This window comes from Dermacentor variabilis, chromosome 10, assembly GCF_050947875.1.
Source record: "Dermacentor variabilis isolate Ectoservices chromosome 10, ASM5094787v1, whole genome shotgun sequence".
NCBI lineage: Eukaryota > Metazoa > Arthropoda > Arachnida > Ixodida > Ixodidae > Dermacentor > Dermacentor variabilis.
In genome coordinates this window covers 12,794,545-12,812,063 of record NC_134577.1, presented here as the reverse complement: position 1 = coordinate 12,812,063, position 17,519 = coordinate 12,794,545, and the positions used below count along the sequence as shown (strand labels likewise).

Below are 17,519 nucleotides of genomic sequence, written 5' to 3'. Positions count from 1 at the left end.
TCGGCCTCTCAAACTTCGAGCCAAATTCACCCTTTTGACCGTCCTTAGCTCCGCGAGCCCGACGCGTCACAAACTCCTCGGCTAGCTCAGCGGCTTTAGCCACCGTACAAACGTCTGGCCTATCCAAGACCCAGTATCGCACGTTCTCCGGTAACCGACTATAAAACTGTTCTAGCCCGAAACACTGCAGAACTTTATCGTGGTCACCGAACGCTTTCTCTTCTTTGAGCCACTCCTGCATGTTTGACATAAGCCTATACGCAAACTCTGTATATGACTCACTTCTGCCTTTCTCATTTTCCCGAAACTTCCGACGGAACGCCTCCGCAGACAGCCGGTACTTTTTTAGCAGACTCGATTTTACTTTGTCGAAATCCTCTGCCTCCTCTCTATCCAAGCGAGCGACTACGTCGGCCGCCTCGCCGGGTAACAAAGTGAGCAAGCGCTGTGGCCACGTTTCCCGAGAGAACCCCTGCTTCTCGCACGTTCGCTCAAAGTTAACCAGGAACAAACCAATGTCCTCTCCAAGCTTAAACGGCCGCATCAGGTCAGTCATTTTGAACAATACGCGTTCTCCTGCACCGTGTGCCTGACTTCCATTACGAGCGCGTTCCATCTCTACCTCAAGACGCTTCATTTCCAAAGCGTGTTGACGGTCACGCTCTTGTTGCTCTCGCTCTTTCTGTTCTTTACGTTCACGCTCTTCTTTTTCTTTCTGTTCTTTACGTTCACGCTCTTCTTTTTCTTTTTGCTCTTTAAGTTCGCGCTCCTGTCTTTTTGCAGTCTCTCTCTCTTCAATGGTCTCAAGGCATTCCGACAGCTCGTCATCCTCAGCCTCTAACTCAAGAATAGCCTTTAGCAGTTCAGGTTTTCTTAGTTTGTCTGAGACATCCAGACCCAACTCTCTTGCAAGCTCCAGCAATTTCGGTTTGCGCAACGACTTCAAATCCATGGCTGCTCTGAATGCTGCTTTCTCTACTGCTTACTATTGTCTTGCCGCAAACTAACCCGGCAGCAACGACAACCACAATTACCAGCTCTGTTTCTGACACTAACAAAAGCCTGGCAAAGCTCAGAAGAAGAAAGTCCCGCACTCACCAAACCTCGCAGGCAGGAATTCCGCGCAGTCGTTCCGCTGCAGGCAACCAGTCGTCACACAGGGCTCGTTGCACTGCTCCCGGATCGTCGTTGAGCTGCTCAGCATACAGTCAACTGCATCTCTTCGCTGCTGGCCTCCGTTGTCGCGATCTCACCGCTGGCAGACAGTTGTTTGAAGTCGGAGGCGATCTCACCGCTGCCAACCAGATGTTTGGATCGCACCGCTGGTACGATCTGTTGGGAACTCGGCGCTGACGCCCGTGGATGTACCTGGGTCGCAAGCCCCGAGGGTAGCGTTGGCCTGGCGGCCTGGGGTACAACTGGAAGCATCCGAAGGTCCCGGCAAAGCAGGAGTCGACTGGTAACAACGAAACAACTTGTTTATTTTAACATCGCAAAGAGTTGGCGGTCAGGTTGACCGAAGTAGAGAGACGGGAGAGCACTTTACTCAACAGAAGAAATCGGAGCCCTCCTCTTGGCGTCCGGGGGCAGCTGTTTTTATACTCTCGCAGTTGAGGGCAAGAAGGAACCCCTCAAAAGACGAGCACGTGAATGTACAATGGGCTAATGGTGACGCACACTGTCGTAGCGCTGCCGTAGCACCATGTCGAGCACGATCTCGTAGCACCCTGTCGTAGCGCTGCCGTAGCACCATGTCGAGCACGATCTCGTAGCACCCTGTTGTAGCGCTGCCGTAGCACCATGTCGAGCACGATCTCGTAGCACCCTGTTGTAGCGCTGCCGTAGCACCATGTCGAGCACGATCTCGTAGCACCCTGTTGTAGCGCTGCCGGTCGGGCACAATGACTGTAATGAGAGGATGATCCCTGCTTTCGCATCGCCTGGTTCTGGCACAATGACTGGAATGCGAGGGTGATCCTTTGCGGTCGCATCGCCGCAGTCGCGCCTGGAAACACCTGCCGATGAGCGTTGCGGCGACGACGATCGGGCCAAAATGTCTGCCGCCCCGCCGCAGTCGCGCCGGCAAAACCACGTGTCGCAGGCGAAACGCAACAACTACTACCCAATATATGCAGACCACTTTACTTGTCGTCCTAGACATCGTGCTCTTAGCACGAACAGCGCGCCCCGCAGGCTGCATCGCAAAATGCTTGAAATGCTGAAACGCCAGATACTTCGAAACGAGCTATACTCGAACAGTGGAACTAATACAAAGTCAAACAGACACGCGAATAACATAGAACAGCGCCGGTTCTACGGCATTCGTGTCTCTGTGTGTCCTCGCATCAGTCGCGCTGTTCGATTACAGTTCTGAAGATGAACCAACTAGCGCTCACCAAGATGTTGCTAGCTTAAATTGAAGGTTTTCGCAGAAGGTGGGCTTCTACCAACGAAGACTCTTACAGTGGGAAAGCAAGCCTTGACAAAAGCTTTTTACTTTTTGTTAGTGAAATATACCTTGCGTCCACGTATACCTGCAAGCAAGCCACTGCAAGACTTCGCTTATAAAATTGCTTCGACTTATAAGTGAGATGCGAAATTGTGGCGTTTATAAATATCTTATATGAAGGATGTATTTTCTCACCGCGAGATTGGCCGAGAGCAGCGTAGTACGCTGCTCTTGGCGTTGACCATATGCGTTGTTTTCACGTTTACTACTGAGGTATGCCACCCAAACACTGCACGAACAGGGCGCGCAGTTTTTACGATGCTGCCTAACTTTTCTGGCTTCTCTCGGGTAATTCACGCGATAACGCGATGACGACATGCGTGGCTCTGTTTATAGATTCTCTCTCGCACTGCGTCACAAAGTCAGCTGCCGGCCGTTTTTCGGCGCCCTTCGTCACAGTTGTGTGTGTCTGCTCTGTGTAGTTCTGTCCTTCATTCCTTTCTACCTGCCCGGCCAGAAACCTTAGTTCGAGCAACACCCATTGAGTTTGTTGACGTACGTGTGTAGACAACGATGGCTGTTTACAAACGATGTATACCGCTTGGGCTGTTGAACGCCACTCGATATGAATGCTGCCCAGCCAGATTGTGGCATAGACTTTGCTGCCATCCACAAACTGTACCCACTGGCAGACCATTCGGCCATCCGATGCACTGGCGTGTCAGCCATGCCGGGCTCAGCGCAAGGGGGGAAGGCACCGGAAACCCCCCGTGTCGCTCCTTGGCGGCGCAAGGACGAACCGCGCTGGTTCTTCAAACCGTGAAGATTACGCGGTTCGATGAGTCGTATTTCTTCTCCCGTGTTTGTGCGTGCGACCATGTCCGTGCGAGTGTGTAGTTAGAAGCGGGCGGAGCGCGCGATTCGGCGGCGTGCCTTTAATTGCGAGCTCTCATCTCTGGTAATTACGCTCTGCACGAGAGCATCGCTGCTCCCTCGTCGTGTAATTACAGGTGTGCAGCGTACCGCCGATGGCAGCGGAGGCACGCACGCAGGGCAAACATTGAGCGCCGAGCTCTGTTTATGGCCGGCGAGCGCTAATAACAGCGGTGAAAGTCGGTTCTCTTCGCGTAGTACATGTTTGTTTTTTGCGAAGCAGATGGCGTTCACTACCAGCTGATGCTAATGCGCATGCGAGCGCGCTCATCTTGAGCAGCGCCAAACTTGGCCGCATCTGCGGGACGCTATCTTTATTCTTGCCGCTTGTACAGTTGCGAGCGCGGGACTGGTCGCGGTAGTTGCTCAAATCATCTCGATGGGGCATTCGACGAAAGTCTGAGTGGATGCGGCCGCTTACCGACAAAGCTCGTGACTGGCACCGTGGCCTCCGAGATCTGGCGGACCGGGCGCGCTACCAGATCTCGGAGGCCATGCAGGCACTCGTATCGACGTCAGTACGCAAAACGGCAGACGTGTCGCGCACAGAGCCGTGCTACGCCGGAATTACCCGCCGTGGTTGCTTAGTGGCTATGGGGTTGGGCTGCTGCTGAGCGCGAGGTCGAGGGATCGAATCCCGGCCTCGGCGGCCGCATCTCTATGCGGGCGACAACACCCGTGTACTTAGGTGCACGTTGAAGAACCCCAGGTGGTCGACATTTCCGGAGTCCTCCACTACGGCGTGCCTCACAACCAGAAAGTGGTTTTGACACGTAAAACCTCGTAACCTAATTTTTTTTTTACGCTGGAATTGCGCAGCTGCGACGTCACAGCCGACTCATGCCAAACGTGAGTGCTTCCGAAAACACGTAATATGCGTCCAAAGAAAACGCACTTGGAACCAACACTTCCGTGACCGTAAAGCTAATTTCAGTACGATTCAGTTTTATTTATCTAGAAACATTTTGGAAGGAAAAGGTAACGCTGGCACAATGAGCTGGACATAGTCCCAGAAAAACACTACGTGGCAATGTACGAAGATATCCAATGAACAAACGAAACGCACTATGGCGTCTCGAATAACCAATGCGCTGCTTTGGGCCGTTAAACCGCCTCACTATCTATTTCACGTACGCTAGACCTCATACGCCTCATCAGGCAACCTGTGGTGTTCACTTTCTGCATCTAAGGAACAAAACAAAAATAACCCGTGGAATACAACGTCCCGGAATCCCGCAGCTATAGGTTATGAGGAACGCCTAGTGGAGAGCTCTGAATTAAATTAAATCACCTGGGGTCCTTTGAGCACATACCCGGAGCGCGCTAAACTACATTTTTTTTTTTTTTGCCTTCAGCTCTTATTGGAATGCGGCAGCCACCGTAGGGAATCGAATCTACAGCGTCAGCAGATCAACACTTCCACTGAGTCACCACCAGCGGATGGAACAAATCATAAAACAATTGTCCTAGTTAACCAATCGTGACACGGTTGGCTTATTCCGTACACGTAACGTTTACCGCGCGCGGCGGTGCCGATGCGACGCGCTTGCGGCAACGATAAACTCGTCCGCGCGGCTGTTTTATCGTTTCGAGATCGCTATACAAGCGCTCGCGCGATGTTCGTATAATCACATTTTCGCACCAACAGCGCAAGATGGCGGCTTGGTTCTTCTCGCTTTCGTTAAACGTGCCGTTTGCAGCGTCGCGCGCTGTAGCAGGCACGCGCGCGCTCCGGGAAACCGAGACGACTTCGACAAGCCCACGTTCGGGGCGCGCGAAAATTAAATCGATTCCAAGAAAGCGAGGCCTGCCGGAGCGGCCGCTCCGATTCGCACCGGGCGGAATTCGCGCCGCGCGCGAGACGCGTTCATCGGATTTTCCCGAAACAGCTAGCGCCGCACAGAGTTCTTGGCTGCCGCTTCAATCGATGTAGCGAAGCAGCCACCGTTTCCCTTCGTCTGTCTTCATTTTTAGCGTTCGTGACTCGCTCGGAAGACAAGGTGACAGATAGGAAGTGGGAAAGAAAGAACGTTCCGAAGCCAGCGCGCGTCGCGAAGGAGGTAAACAGTGCGTGTTTATCAGTATTGATAACAACGAGCGGGTGAAAAGGAAAATTCTATCAACGAGTTCAGGCGAGCGAACGCGTAATGAAGCGTAAGAGAAACAAAGAGCTATAGACACCTGTTTTTACGATGTGCGAGGAAAACTTCTGGAGAGCAAATGCGTCTCGCTTATATTGACACAAACACCGAAACATATTTCACGTTTGACGTTTAACGGGCTATAACAACGTGTACGCGGTAACAGACGACCGCATTGCAGCGAGCACATTACTTAAAAACTGAAATTTGCCGAGACCGCGTGAGCTAGCCCTGATTTATAGGCTGTACATGTACGAAAAACGGATAAAATAAACGTTTAACATGAGCTAGTGGCGTTATATATATATAATGAATGTTTAAGAACTTCCTGAAGAGAGCTTGATTCACCAGGTCACTTCAGGAAATCTATAACGAACGCACTTTTCCGCTCATGATACATTTCACGCAGACCGCTTCGTCTGTATGCGATGTTGCCGTCGTGCTTAGGAATTCGGGGCATTAGTGAAATTGGCCCGCTATACGCTACCAAGCGGGCGCACTTGCGCAGGCCTTTAAAATGCGAAATTCCAGGACTTATGCAGGCAGTGATGTAGATGCTTCCAACTGTAGATGTAGATATACATGCTCCCATCTTAGGAGCGACAAAAGTATATGGTAAGCCATCCGTAGATATGGAACGAGCGAACGAACTCGCATTTAAGTAAACCACAAGGTCTCTGAGCCTGCTGCGGACTGGCGGATACCAGTAGAGGCAAAAGAGGACGAATGAAGCCGCCCTCGAAGCTCGAGCATCTTCGCTGCCAGCGGCACGGCGTATTCACGGACCCGTTTCGCCTGTAGCTAGCATGTTACGGGTGTCGCTGTCCAACGAGAGAAATGCTGAAATATAGCTGCAACCAACGAGAAGTGAACCTGCGCCTATACATGCGTTTCACGAAGGCTCTTGCCGAGCGGCTGCTTCTCATAGAGAAGTGGTTCTCGAGAAAGAGGAAAAGTTGGCGCTATTTCGTGCAGTCCTTGAGAGAGCAGGAGTCTTAGCGCCAACTTATCGAAGTCCTCGTATACAGCACTTTCACCGAGCTTCCTCGCCCGCACTCACTCGCTCGCTTGCTCAAAAGAGAGAGAGAAAAAAAAACAACTTTCTCGCGAGGTGCGACGATGTGAGAGCAATGGACGTGCAGCAAGATTGATTCGTGTGATTTGGCGTTCCCTGCGTAACATACGGGCCGTGGGGCGCCGGCATCGGAGCGTGGATTGCTGTTGATCTGCCGGGAAATCTCAAAATGTGCACCCGAACCACGTTACGAGAGCGCATTTGTGCCGAGCGTGCATTGGACCCCCATCTGAATGCGGCCGCCGCGGTCGGGGATCGCACCCGCGACGACCTCGTGCTCAGCGGAAAAATGATTTGGCTACTGAGCAAACGTGGCAGCTGCCACGCAGCAGGTCTCGCAACGCTTCGAGCATCGGCACAAAAAATTCGGAGCCACGCGAACAATTTGCTTTGTGGAACCACGTCCCTGGCGTTTTGGTATAGTGGTATGCGAATTTTCGAAGCTTTCGAATAACACATCGAATAGATCGAAACGAATAGTCACTATTCGTGAACACGAATATTTCAGAACGTCAACCTTGTGTATCTATAAAATAACGCTAGAGCAATAAGTACGGCAAATTTCATTCCCGTGGGCACAGTGTATATAGACGCAAAACATGAGAACTTGCATGATGGAACAGACTACGTCGTTCAGGGAGCCATACTTCATCGGCTACCACAGCGATCATTCTCATTCTCTAAAGAGTTCTGTGCATGCGAAGAAACTGCTTCTTTGTTCTTAAAGCTCCATTTGTGCTTTTAATGAATAACGCTTTATAACATTATATGTAATGACGGAAGCTTGCAAACGTTGGGAATATTAGGCTATGAACATCGTTCCATATTTGAAAAAATGGCTGTTCATTATTCGAAAAATATTCGATTCGATTCGCTTTTGGTACTATTCGATTAGCTTTCGGTTCGCATTCGATTCGGTCTCAAAAATTAGTATTCGCGCAGCCGTACCTCTTGGTCACTCCTCGTGCTCTTGTATTTCACTGCATTGTGGTCGGTGCGCACGAGTGAGCGCGGCGATGCGGGCGTGTGCTTGCGCTTCCGGCGGCTGGCACACGGGGTTCGAGCAGCGTTACTGCAACCATCTTGTCAGCAGCCTTAACCATGCTGTAACTTCGTTTACGGCTGGGTCCAGTTTATGACCGTGGCGGTTACGTCTGCTGGCGTTTGCGAGGTCTTCTTCTGGCAACCGGCAAACAGTCGTTATTGGTGCCGTTTAGAAGATCTACGGTGCACATAACGGTATACTGTATAGCGAGACTAAAGTGCCGCAGCGACGAAGACGTTTCGCTTTACCCGAGCTTAATTCTCTTTTCTCCTCTCTTTTCGATGATAGCGAAGTAGCGTTATACGCAAGGCACACAGGACGCAGAGGAGCGACTACCTCCCGTTCCGCTATCCCGTCCACATCCCTCTGTGTACACGCACCGTCAGGCGGGTTCTGAAGCTCCACTTCGTCTTCGGGCGCCAAATAGAAACTAAATAAATGAAAGGATAGCAAGAGACATGAAAAAAATATATATAGTGAATGGAGGGACCCTGTTGGCGCCCGTGCGACCCCCTCTTCTCGCCACTTCACGCTGGATCCCACACGAGAAAAGTGACAGCAGCCTATAGTGTGCAAGAAAAAGTCCTTTTTCGTCGTTGGTGGAGGGTGCCTCAGGAGCGGTGGAACAAGGCGCGCCACTGCGGAGGAGCGGAGGAGAAGGGACCCGCCTCCATTCTCTCTCTTTGATCGGAAATTTAACGAGAACAAGGGCTGCGCAATTTGCCTAAGCTAACAGCTTTGGCGTTCTCGCCCGCTGAAAAAGAATCGCGAGCAGGGTGGAGAAAGGCAAACACGGCGCGGCGCCGTTCTCCCCTGAGCCCCGCAAGTGGCCGTCTTCCTTGGCATTTCCTTTTGTGCGGCTCCTTTCGAGGACGGGTCCCCCCGAATATTGGAAGTCTATGGGCGGTGTCAATAGGAGCCAGATGCATCGACATTCATTATTAGAAAAATGTTCGCACTAAGTATGCAGAGTTTCTGAAACTCTGCGTCCAAGGATTGCGGCGCTCCTCACTCAATCACGATAATTTTCTATAATTTACCGACTCGTAACTCCGGTCAAGGTGTCTAACCCAACATTTAGGTTTTTCAATCACCTGAAACGACCGAACGTTACACGCACAGCCATCCCTACCGCAATGATCAAACAACAAATTCCTCTTGCGACAATCACGGAGCTGTGGAATCACTCGAAAGCATCCTGCTCGAGTGCAGAGCGTATGAAGAAAGCGCAGCCCGATATCACATGGCTCTTTCAAAGCGAATGTTGGGTCGGCAGCGTCAAGCTGCAAGCCTGTCACGTTGAAGCTACAAGCTTGCCCTTGATACAACCTATTAAGTTTCGTAACTCAGTATCGCATATGGAGGTGACAGAAGGGAGGCATGTGGAATCCGTGAAATGGAACTTTTTTTTTTTTCAGCTCGTAAACTTCACCAAGATGTTCTGAAGGTGGGCACATGCAGATATGTATGTATGCAGTCGAGAGCAAAAGCCTGGAGACCAGACGTACCGCTCATTTTTTTTTCTTTTCTTCGCAGCCTAGGCAACAAGGCTGAAATCAAGTGGTGCTGCCTACATGCGCCTCTTTGATCAGCGTCATGAATTAAGATAATTTCACGTTGCATCGCTGTGCTAGAAGAAATTAAACTTTGGCCGTTAAAAATAACGGTACGTTAAAACTACCGGTGACTACTTAGTACTCTGAAATGAGCTAAAAATAATACTGCAATTTTAAAAGCGGTTGTTACAAAAAAATCCCATGAACTACTTTACATGTATTATTACACCTCGTGTCTAGCTATGCAATGTATAAAGAAAGCAATGTAGGGAAAATTATACTTAGATTATCATCACATTTCGCATCAAATTTGCAGATTAACAATATCTCAGATTTGGTGGCAGTCTCGCGATTCCAGCGGCTCGGAGATGTCAGAGCCAGCATGACCTCCGCAAACACTACACGTGCCCTACAGTAAAAGCTCGTAATGGAATTTCAAAGCGAAGCTTTCTTTTCCGCTTTCAAGTCAACGTTAAGAGACAGGAAGACAGCGGTGAATACGATAGCAAACGGCGAGTAGCCGATATTTCGGAGAAAATTAAGATGAAAAGATAAGAGTTGGGCAGGCCATGTATACAGCGCAGAACCAGGTAGCCGTGGTCTATTACAGAGTTACGGAATCGGTGCCAAGCGATGAGAGAGGAAGGCAGAGAACAAGGCGATGAAATTAGGAAATTTGCTGGAACAAGCACGAGAGAACGGTAAATCGAGATTTGTGGTAGAGACCTTCGTACTGCGGGCGAATATAAAACATGATGATGACGACGACGTGGATGGAAGTAATTACCTCGCCCTTGTTTCATCTTCTAAACTTCTTCATCACTTCGCACTTCTTCATCTTTTAAAAATCAAACCGTCCTCACCAGGAAATAAAACTTGAAGCAGGGGAGTACGCATTTGGGCTGGTTGGTTCATGATTACGAGCGGTAAACAGCGCTAAACAACAGGACAAAGAGTCTTGGTTGTTAGTCAGCGCTATTGTCTGTGTCCCACTCTTTGTCCCGTTGTTTAGCGCTGTTTACTGCTCGAAGCAGGGAATCACGTGTCGGCTCCGTCGCAAATACGCGCACGCTCGCTGCCGTTCCCATCCCGTATATACGTGCCCGCGGAGAGCGTGGAGCAGCCCGCTCTGAGCTCGATGCTGCCGCACCGGACGACAGGCGCACGCGCTTCGAGCACGCGTCCGGAGGGACCGCTGGTTCAGAGCAACGGGCCTCGTATATATATATATATGGCGGGTCCGTTCAACTAGTTGCGCACAATGGAACCCATGGCACGCGCTGACGGATGGCGCGTCGCAATCCTAAACTTAGCGCCCTGACGCACCCCTCGGTCGACGACAGCGGATCCGCTGCTGCACGCGAGCTCCGGGGAAGCGGCGGAACAGCTGCGACGAGGCGACACACGGTGGCGGCAGCCCCGTGCCACTCGCGTGAAGTGCGCCGGTGCCCTCGACGCGTGAAGAGCTTTGAGCGCCACAAAACGTTTTCGTTGGACTGCCTACGTACAATGTCTGCATATGTGCCTCGCAATCAAGTCTATTCACTATAATAAGTTCCCAGTCATTGCAATCTGTGAGCCTAACGTATCGGAACTAGACAGACTATCAGGATCGCGGTGTTAATAAGAAAGGCTGTGAGCAGTATTGGAGAATCTATATAAAACAGCATGCGTACCAGCGGCCTTACAGGTTTCTCGCCGACTACTGTTTATATAAGCATATCTGTAAACAACTCATTGAAATATTCTCGCGGTGTTCATGTTTTTCTTTTGTTTTTTAATGCGGGTAGCAATGCACCTGTGTTCTAGCTCATGAACTTGGATTGCGAACTAGTATAGGACTTGGCTAATAACTAATTATGGGGTTTTACGTGCAGAACCACGATCTGATTATGAGGCACGCCGTAGTGGGGCCTCCAGGTTAGTTTTAACGTGCACCTAATTGCCTTTCGCCCCCACTGAAATGCGGCCGCCGTGGCTGGGATTTGATCCCGCGACCTCGTGCTCAGCTAGTAGTTCTTGTGTAACGGCTTGTGAACTACTCGCGGGAATTCATTTTTCGAGTGCTTTTTGCGTTGCCATGGCTTTGTTATCCCAAGAGTGTTAATCCTTATTTAATGCGCGTCGGAGCAGATGAGTAGCCAGAGCCTCCTTAATTACATTTAACAAAATAACATCATTGAAGTGTATAAACCGCATAAAATTAAACAGGTCTGTCGACTACTTGTTTAAAGACAGCCTCTATAATTTAGAGAGCCAGAAGGACAAATATTAGAGAAAGAAAATTTGTTTGGAACTCTTCAACACGGCACGACAGTATATATTGTGAACAGTCGTGTGTGTTGCTTCCCAGACACTGCTGCCCAAAGAAATAGGTGGTTTCTTCCAGGAAACAAGCTAGTGTTCTTGAACAGAAAAAAAAAAAAAAAACCGAGCGCAGAGCTGGAAACTGCTACCAGCAGCACGCAGCCGAGCTGTTCTCAGAAGCGCGAGTCGGGCTTGTCTGGGCTGCGAGACAACGTTTGCCTTCGCATTTCCTTCTTACTTTCACATTTTCTCCGGGTTTCGTTGTTTTTCGCAGCCTATAAGCGCAGTCCCGCTGTCAGTTATGCTGGCCAGTCGCATGCACAGTCTTTGTCAAAGGTATATGGGCTACGTTGCCAGCGGCCAGACTGACTACAGATTGTTTCATGGAGTGTTTTTTTTTTTTGTATGCCAGAAGCTTCAACGCCATCGGAAATGAAAATAACTCTCGTACTCGCCATCCAGTAGGATGGATTGTCAGGACCGCAACACACAGCCGAACAGCTTGTACGGTGAAGGCGCGGTGTAGCCCGCATATGTTTGCAAAAGGCTCAAGTTCGCATGGATGCTCCTTCGCAACGTGAAACGACGTGCTTCTGGTTAAGTATACCCTGCTGCATCCTAACTAACTGATTGGCGGGTCACCAACAGCTCATATTTGCGCTGCCCTCGACCGTATAATGGCGTCAAGACAAGAAAGAATAGCGTCGTTGCGAACCTGTCAAACTATCGGAAACATCCGGGACGAGGAAGGTGTCTCACTTTGCATGCAATACACGAATTCGGTGGAGCAGCGCCATGCGGCACAAAACAAGATGCGCGCATATGCGCGCAAGTTCCTTCGTGCGCACTATATATATGTATGCAATGACGATATCAGTACGTATAGCGCAGTACATGCGCATGCTTCGTGTCTTCTATTCGATGCGCACTGACACGCTTGCCATACAGAATGGCCTCCGCACCTCGACCCCCGGAAATATCGATGTGACGACTGTGTGCAAGAAACATACATGAGCTCGAAAAGTAACTGAAGTCGCTGTCAAAGCGATAACACCGATAACGCCGCCTGTTGGGGCAGCGAACGAAGAATGTACAAGTATGATTGAAGAAGGCGCAGGCAATATATGGCTACTTCAACGTATGCAACTATAGCACGTTCATTGCATTTTGCCTTATCCTTTCGATGCCTACCGCGAAAGTGACAACCGAAGCTTGAGCCCCCGCTGTCCTCCGCCTTCTACACGTAGTCGCTGGCCTGTTCCGCTTTAGAGACGCCGTCCAGGCACTGCTGTACCATGGCGAACACGAGAAGCCCATGCATAGGCCTGCAGGAACTGGAACAACTGACTGGAAGCGACGTTATTCAGCGCCATCAGCGCGAGCATGCAGCGATTATTCGCATATACGCCGCCATGGTGTTCGATTACGGTTCCCGCGTGTGCGATGACCGACGACGCGCGCCTCAGCGCGGCGACAATGATTTGGAACACACTCGAGCGAAAAGCTGGCCACGCTAGAAAAAATAGCTCTCAGTTCATTTTTTTTTATGTAACGTCCGCGCGCACCAATACGAAGCACACGATCTATTACTTGCATATTGCTGATACTTTCTGAAACATACGCTTGCTTCTCCTGTTGATACTATTACGACGAATACGCTTGCTTCTCCTGTAGTCGAAGTATCATGCTTACATCGCAATCGATTACACTTTCATTTTAACTCGATTTAAGTGGAAAGCACCCACAAAGAGAAGAGGGGATGACGTTGGATATGACGTTGATGATTGCTACGACGTCAGTGCATAGCGTTGTGCTGCTGAGCACGAGGTCGCGGGTTCGATGGCGGGCGCGGCGAACGCATTCCGATGGGGGCGGTTTGCAATAAAAAAAAATACTTGTGTACCAAGCCCAGAATGCACCTCACAGAACTACAGGTGGAAAAAAATGAATCTGGAGTCCCCTCCTGCACGCCGTGCCTCAGAATCAGGTTCTGGCACGTAATACCTTGGAATGGCAGGGAGACGGGCACTTGGCGGGTGCGGTCAGTTAGGTAACTCGTCTATCTTTCAAAGCGCATTGCCTTGAGGACATTCTTATTCAACGCGACAGGGAAGCCTGCAGCCCAAATCGACAGATTACAGTGGCTGGGAGCTAGATGCTGTTGTCACCATCGCTGTTCAGCGTGTGCATCAGTGCGATAAGATAAATTTTGCCCAGTTTCGGCCAATCTCAACACAAGTGAAAGTAAGCGCCGTGGCTCGCCCGAAAATAGCTTGAAACATTCGGAATATTCCAATTGAATAATCTATTTTGAGATGAGAGTCGGCTTCAATTGAAAGTACATCTGGTGCATGCACTAATATTCAAGTGCGTTTTGAGAGACGGGTTAAATTTGCGCAAACGCAGGAACAGCGGTCGCAAAGCAACGTAATCATTGCTTTAAATGTTACCCTCTAATAATCATCCAATGATAACCTTTCAGGTGATGCTGTTTGTAGTCTATGAAGGAATTAATGTATCAAAAAACAAATTTTCGCAAGGACTCTAAGGGAATTTTTAATTCTAAAGGCCATCTGGAACTTTGACTATGCGAAATCAGAATATGCATGAAATTGCCGCTTCATTACTTAAAATAAATATAACTTCAATGAGCCAATAATATTCGTAGTAATGAAATGCCAACACCGACATTGAACTGATTAAGCTTACGGAAAATTTAGAAAAATTAGTGTGCCCAACCTGCTTATACGTGGAACTAGTCAGCCTGATCCGTGAGCTCAAGACGACGAGATTTTCTTTTCCCCACCTCGGCGCGCGTCGGAGCTATCACACATCATAACGGCTCAGTCGGTTGCGCGTTGGCCTCCGTGGCCGTGAGGTCAGAGCCCTTTCTTTAAGAGTACTAGAATCGCAACTCCACTCGAAAGCCGTTTTGAGAATTGCGAGCTTGTCCCGGTGCTCTCCCTCACTATACATCACTTTTGACCCGTGCATACAGATTATTCATCTACATCCAGATAATGTGACATTATAGGTGGCTCTTCGAAATAGGGTTTCAACCGGCACGCCGTTGACAGCCACGCGGTATCTACGGGCGTTTTCTTGAGTGATGTAGCTAAACGGGGAAGCAGCATATATAGGAATACGACGAAGACAAATTAGGGCACGAAGAAGACCCGCGCAGCGCTGCACTTCCGACAAACCATTATCGCTAGAAGGGAACGGCGTGAAAGAACGACAAGCCCAACTCGAGTCCCCGTGTTCACCACGTGATGGACGAGGAATTCGCAATAAGGAGGGCACACTAAAGGAAGATCAAGTTAAGCCAGATTTGTAGCCTACAGTTGTGGAATGCAATTTATCTATGGGTCAGTAGCAAGGTAATCGAAGAGGCTTGGGAGGCGGGAAAACGACGCAATATAACGAAGCGCGGGTTTCCGGTGGCCCCTTGGAATTCGCGTACCAGCTATCCGTGACGTCACGGATACTGGCAGCGTGTTTTAGGATTTCTCATCAATAAAGGAAAAATAAATGCACTGAAAGACAAGCTAGAACTCAACCTGCCAACTTTTGGGGAGGTTCTGTTCACGAAAACGGACGAATTGTCCGAATTTAATTTAAAGCATGCGGCGCAACACAGACGTCATCGGCGCCGCGGTGGCGACGGGAAATTTGAGGAGGAAACTTAGGTCTTCGTGTTGGCTGCCAATAAATAAGCTGCTTGTGTTAGAGAAATGTAAACAGAACTTTGAAAGAATACTCTATAGCAACCGGTAATAGTTTAAGGATTCTCTTTTATGTTCCTTCAATGCCGAAATCGGCTACAGCGTTTACCATCTGTGAAAAGTTCTGACGTCAATATTTGTATTGATCACTAACGGTGATTTTCCATTTTTTTTTATTTTGACGTACCCGTCATTTGGTTGGCACGTCATACTAGTTTCTTTTTACGTATTGTCCAGCATTCCGTTCTGTTAATCGTATTCTTAGCTGTTCATTTCTGTCTTCACTGTGCAAGTGTTCTAACACGTCCATTACATTTATAGCCGATTCTTTCAATTTTGTATATGCAAGCGTTTTCTCAATTTGCTCGTTTTTCAGTTACATACATCTATGTGCACACCTTAGCAAACGTCTTATCGCTTCCACTATACACTGTTTCTTAATCCAAGCGTGTCGGCGCTAAAAGTCGCGTCACTGTCTCTATATATACAGAAAATGGTGATAATAATCTCATGTCTATCTCTCGAAATGACAGTCAAATGTCGCAGAAAAGTGGGACAATGAATATTGCCGACATATTTGCTTAATGCCGCCCAGCAAATCAGTTTTTCGTCTCCTCTGCGCAGGTTCCCCACTCAAGCGGCGCCTCTTCCTCCAAGCACCGGCTGCCAACCTCCTGCAACTCCGTAAGCTCCCTGAACCTGCGCCGGACTCCCACCGGCGAGGTCGGTCCAGTGACCGAGCGTGGCGGAACAGGGCGAAGAAGCGAACATACGCCGGCACTGCTGACTAACAACTGAAGTTCTATGAGCGTTTGCCGAATAAAATTTCAGTTGCTAGTCAGCGCCGTGTTTTTTTTTGTGTCTTCCCTTCTTCCTCTCTTCTCTCGTTTCGTACAGCGGCGGGATCGCACCGCCGCGATCTCGGAGGCCACGGCGAAATCATAACTTTCCACAATGATTACTACAGGTAAATGTGGCGTATTGCGTGTGCCGAGGTATGCGTGGCCGGCAGGAGGTCTGGACCCCACTTCACGCAGAGTCAGAGACGAGGAGAGCTTTCTCGGCGAAGAATTTTTTATACAATGTTTATACAATCAGGAGAGAGCAGCAGAACAGCTGCAAGCTGCTTAAATAACACCTCCCCGCCCCAGATTCCCCGGACAGTCCCTAAGGACGAACAAGGTCGAGAAAGAGAGGGTCCGGGCAGCCTCCGTGGTCCCAACGCCGCTTCCAGTGGCCGTCGCCTCCGGGTACCGCGCTGCGTCGTCAGGCCAATCTGGCGGTCGGTCGGAATGGTGCGCAGGCCAAGTTCAATGGTCTGGCATAGGACAAAGGGAACCAACTGCAAGGCACGGGGTCGAAACATAGTCGTCCTTGGGTGGTCGGTAAAAGAGGTGCCCCTGGGCGCCGCCGCACAAAGGAGGGGAGGGGGAGGGGGCTGCCCTGCTGCCGGCACCGGGAGGGGCCGAATAGCAGTCCGTGAGCCGGCGGCCGCTTTCGTCGTAGACGCCGTGCAGCCGCGAGGAAACCCCAGCCGTGCACTTAGTCGCCGTGTGCCCGAAGGGGGCACCATTCGGGGATGAATGATGCCTCCATGGTCGACACACCACAGCACTGGCCTCCCGTCAGACAAATCCCAGGGCACAAACATAACAGACGGTATAGTATCTGCGGGAGCTGCGAATACGGTGGTTCAGCCATCAAGCCAGCACGTGAATGCTGGGTAGTATACGTGGGTTTGTCTATAGACTTGGTCCTAGAGTTTGAAACGAATCAATCATTTGCGACAAAATATTGGTTATATACGCAAGAATTCGCAATCATTACGCATGTCCGCAGATAATTATTGCCTTACTTTGTTTAAAAACCTACGAGTGCTTGTAAATTTAGAAAAAATCGCCGCTCAAGCACTCCGTACAGATGGTTAACCAGTGAAGCTGAAACGTGCAGCCCCGCTGTTCATCAATAGGTTAATCCCGACGGTTCATTAAGCGATGGCTTGGTAGGCGGCCGGAACCTCAATACGCAGTTGCTGCTTGCGCTCGGCTGCACGAACCTGTGAGCTCTTTCCCGGTTCTACTCGCGGCGTTGCTGATCGAAACCTGCCTGCTCCTGAGGATTACGTATGACGCGTGGCCTACCCATTTCGGTGCCGGAGAGCAGTGGCGTAGCAACAGGGGGGGGCCGGGGGGCCGTGGGCCCCGGGTGCACGGGCCAGTAGGGGGGAGGGGGGTGTCATATACGTCGCAAGACACCCGAAAATTGTCGATATCCTCGCCTTCCTCGAC

The 17,519-nt window shown here is 50.1% G+C and overlaps 2 protein-coding genes across 2 annotated transcripts in view; one reads left to right on the top strand and one right to left on the bottom strand.

Annotated features, from left to right (window-relative positions):
• LOC142559917 (metalloprotease TIKI2-like) overlaps nt 1-17,519 on the top strand; it is a 156,403-nt gene that overhangs the window by 9,193 nt on the left and 129,691 nt on the right. Inside the window, exon 2 of the mRNA XM_075671612.1 lies at nt 15,856-15,915. Within this exon, the coding sequence (XP_075527727.1) occupies nt 15,856-15,915 (60 nt within the window). The remainder of the gene's footprint in view (nt 1-15,855; nt 15,916-17,519) is intronic.
• LOC142559915 (uncharacterized) overlaps nt 1-17,519 on the bottom strand; it is a 165,265-nt gene that overhangs the window by 49,189 nt on the left and 98,557 nt on the right. The window lies entirely within an intron of this gene.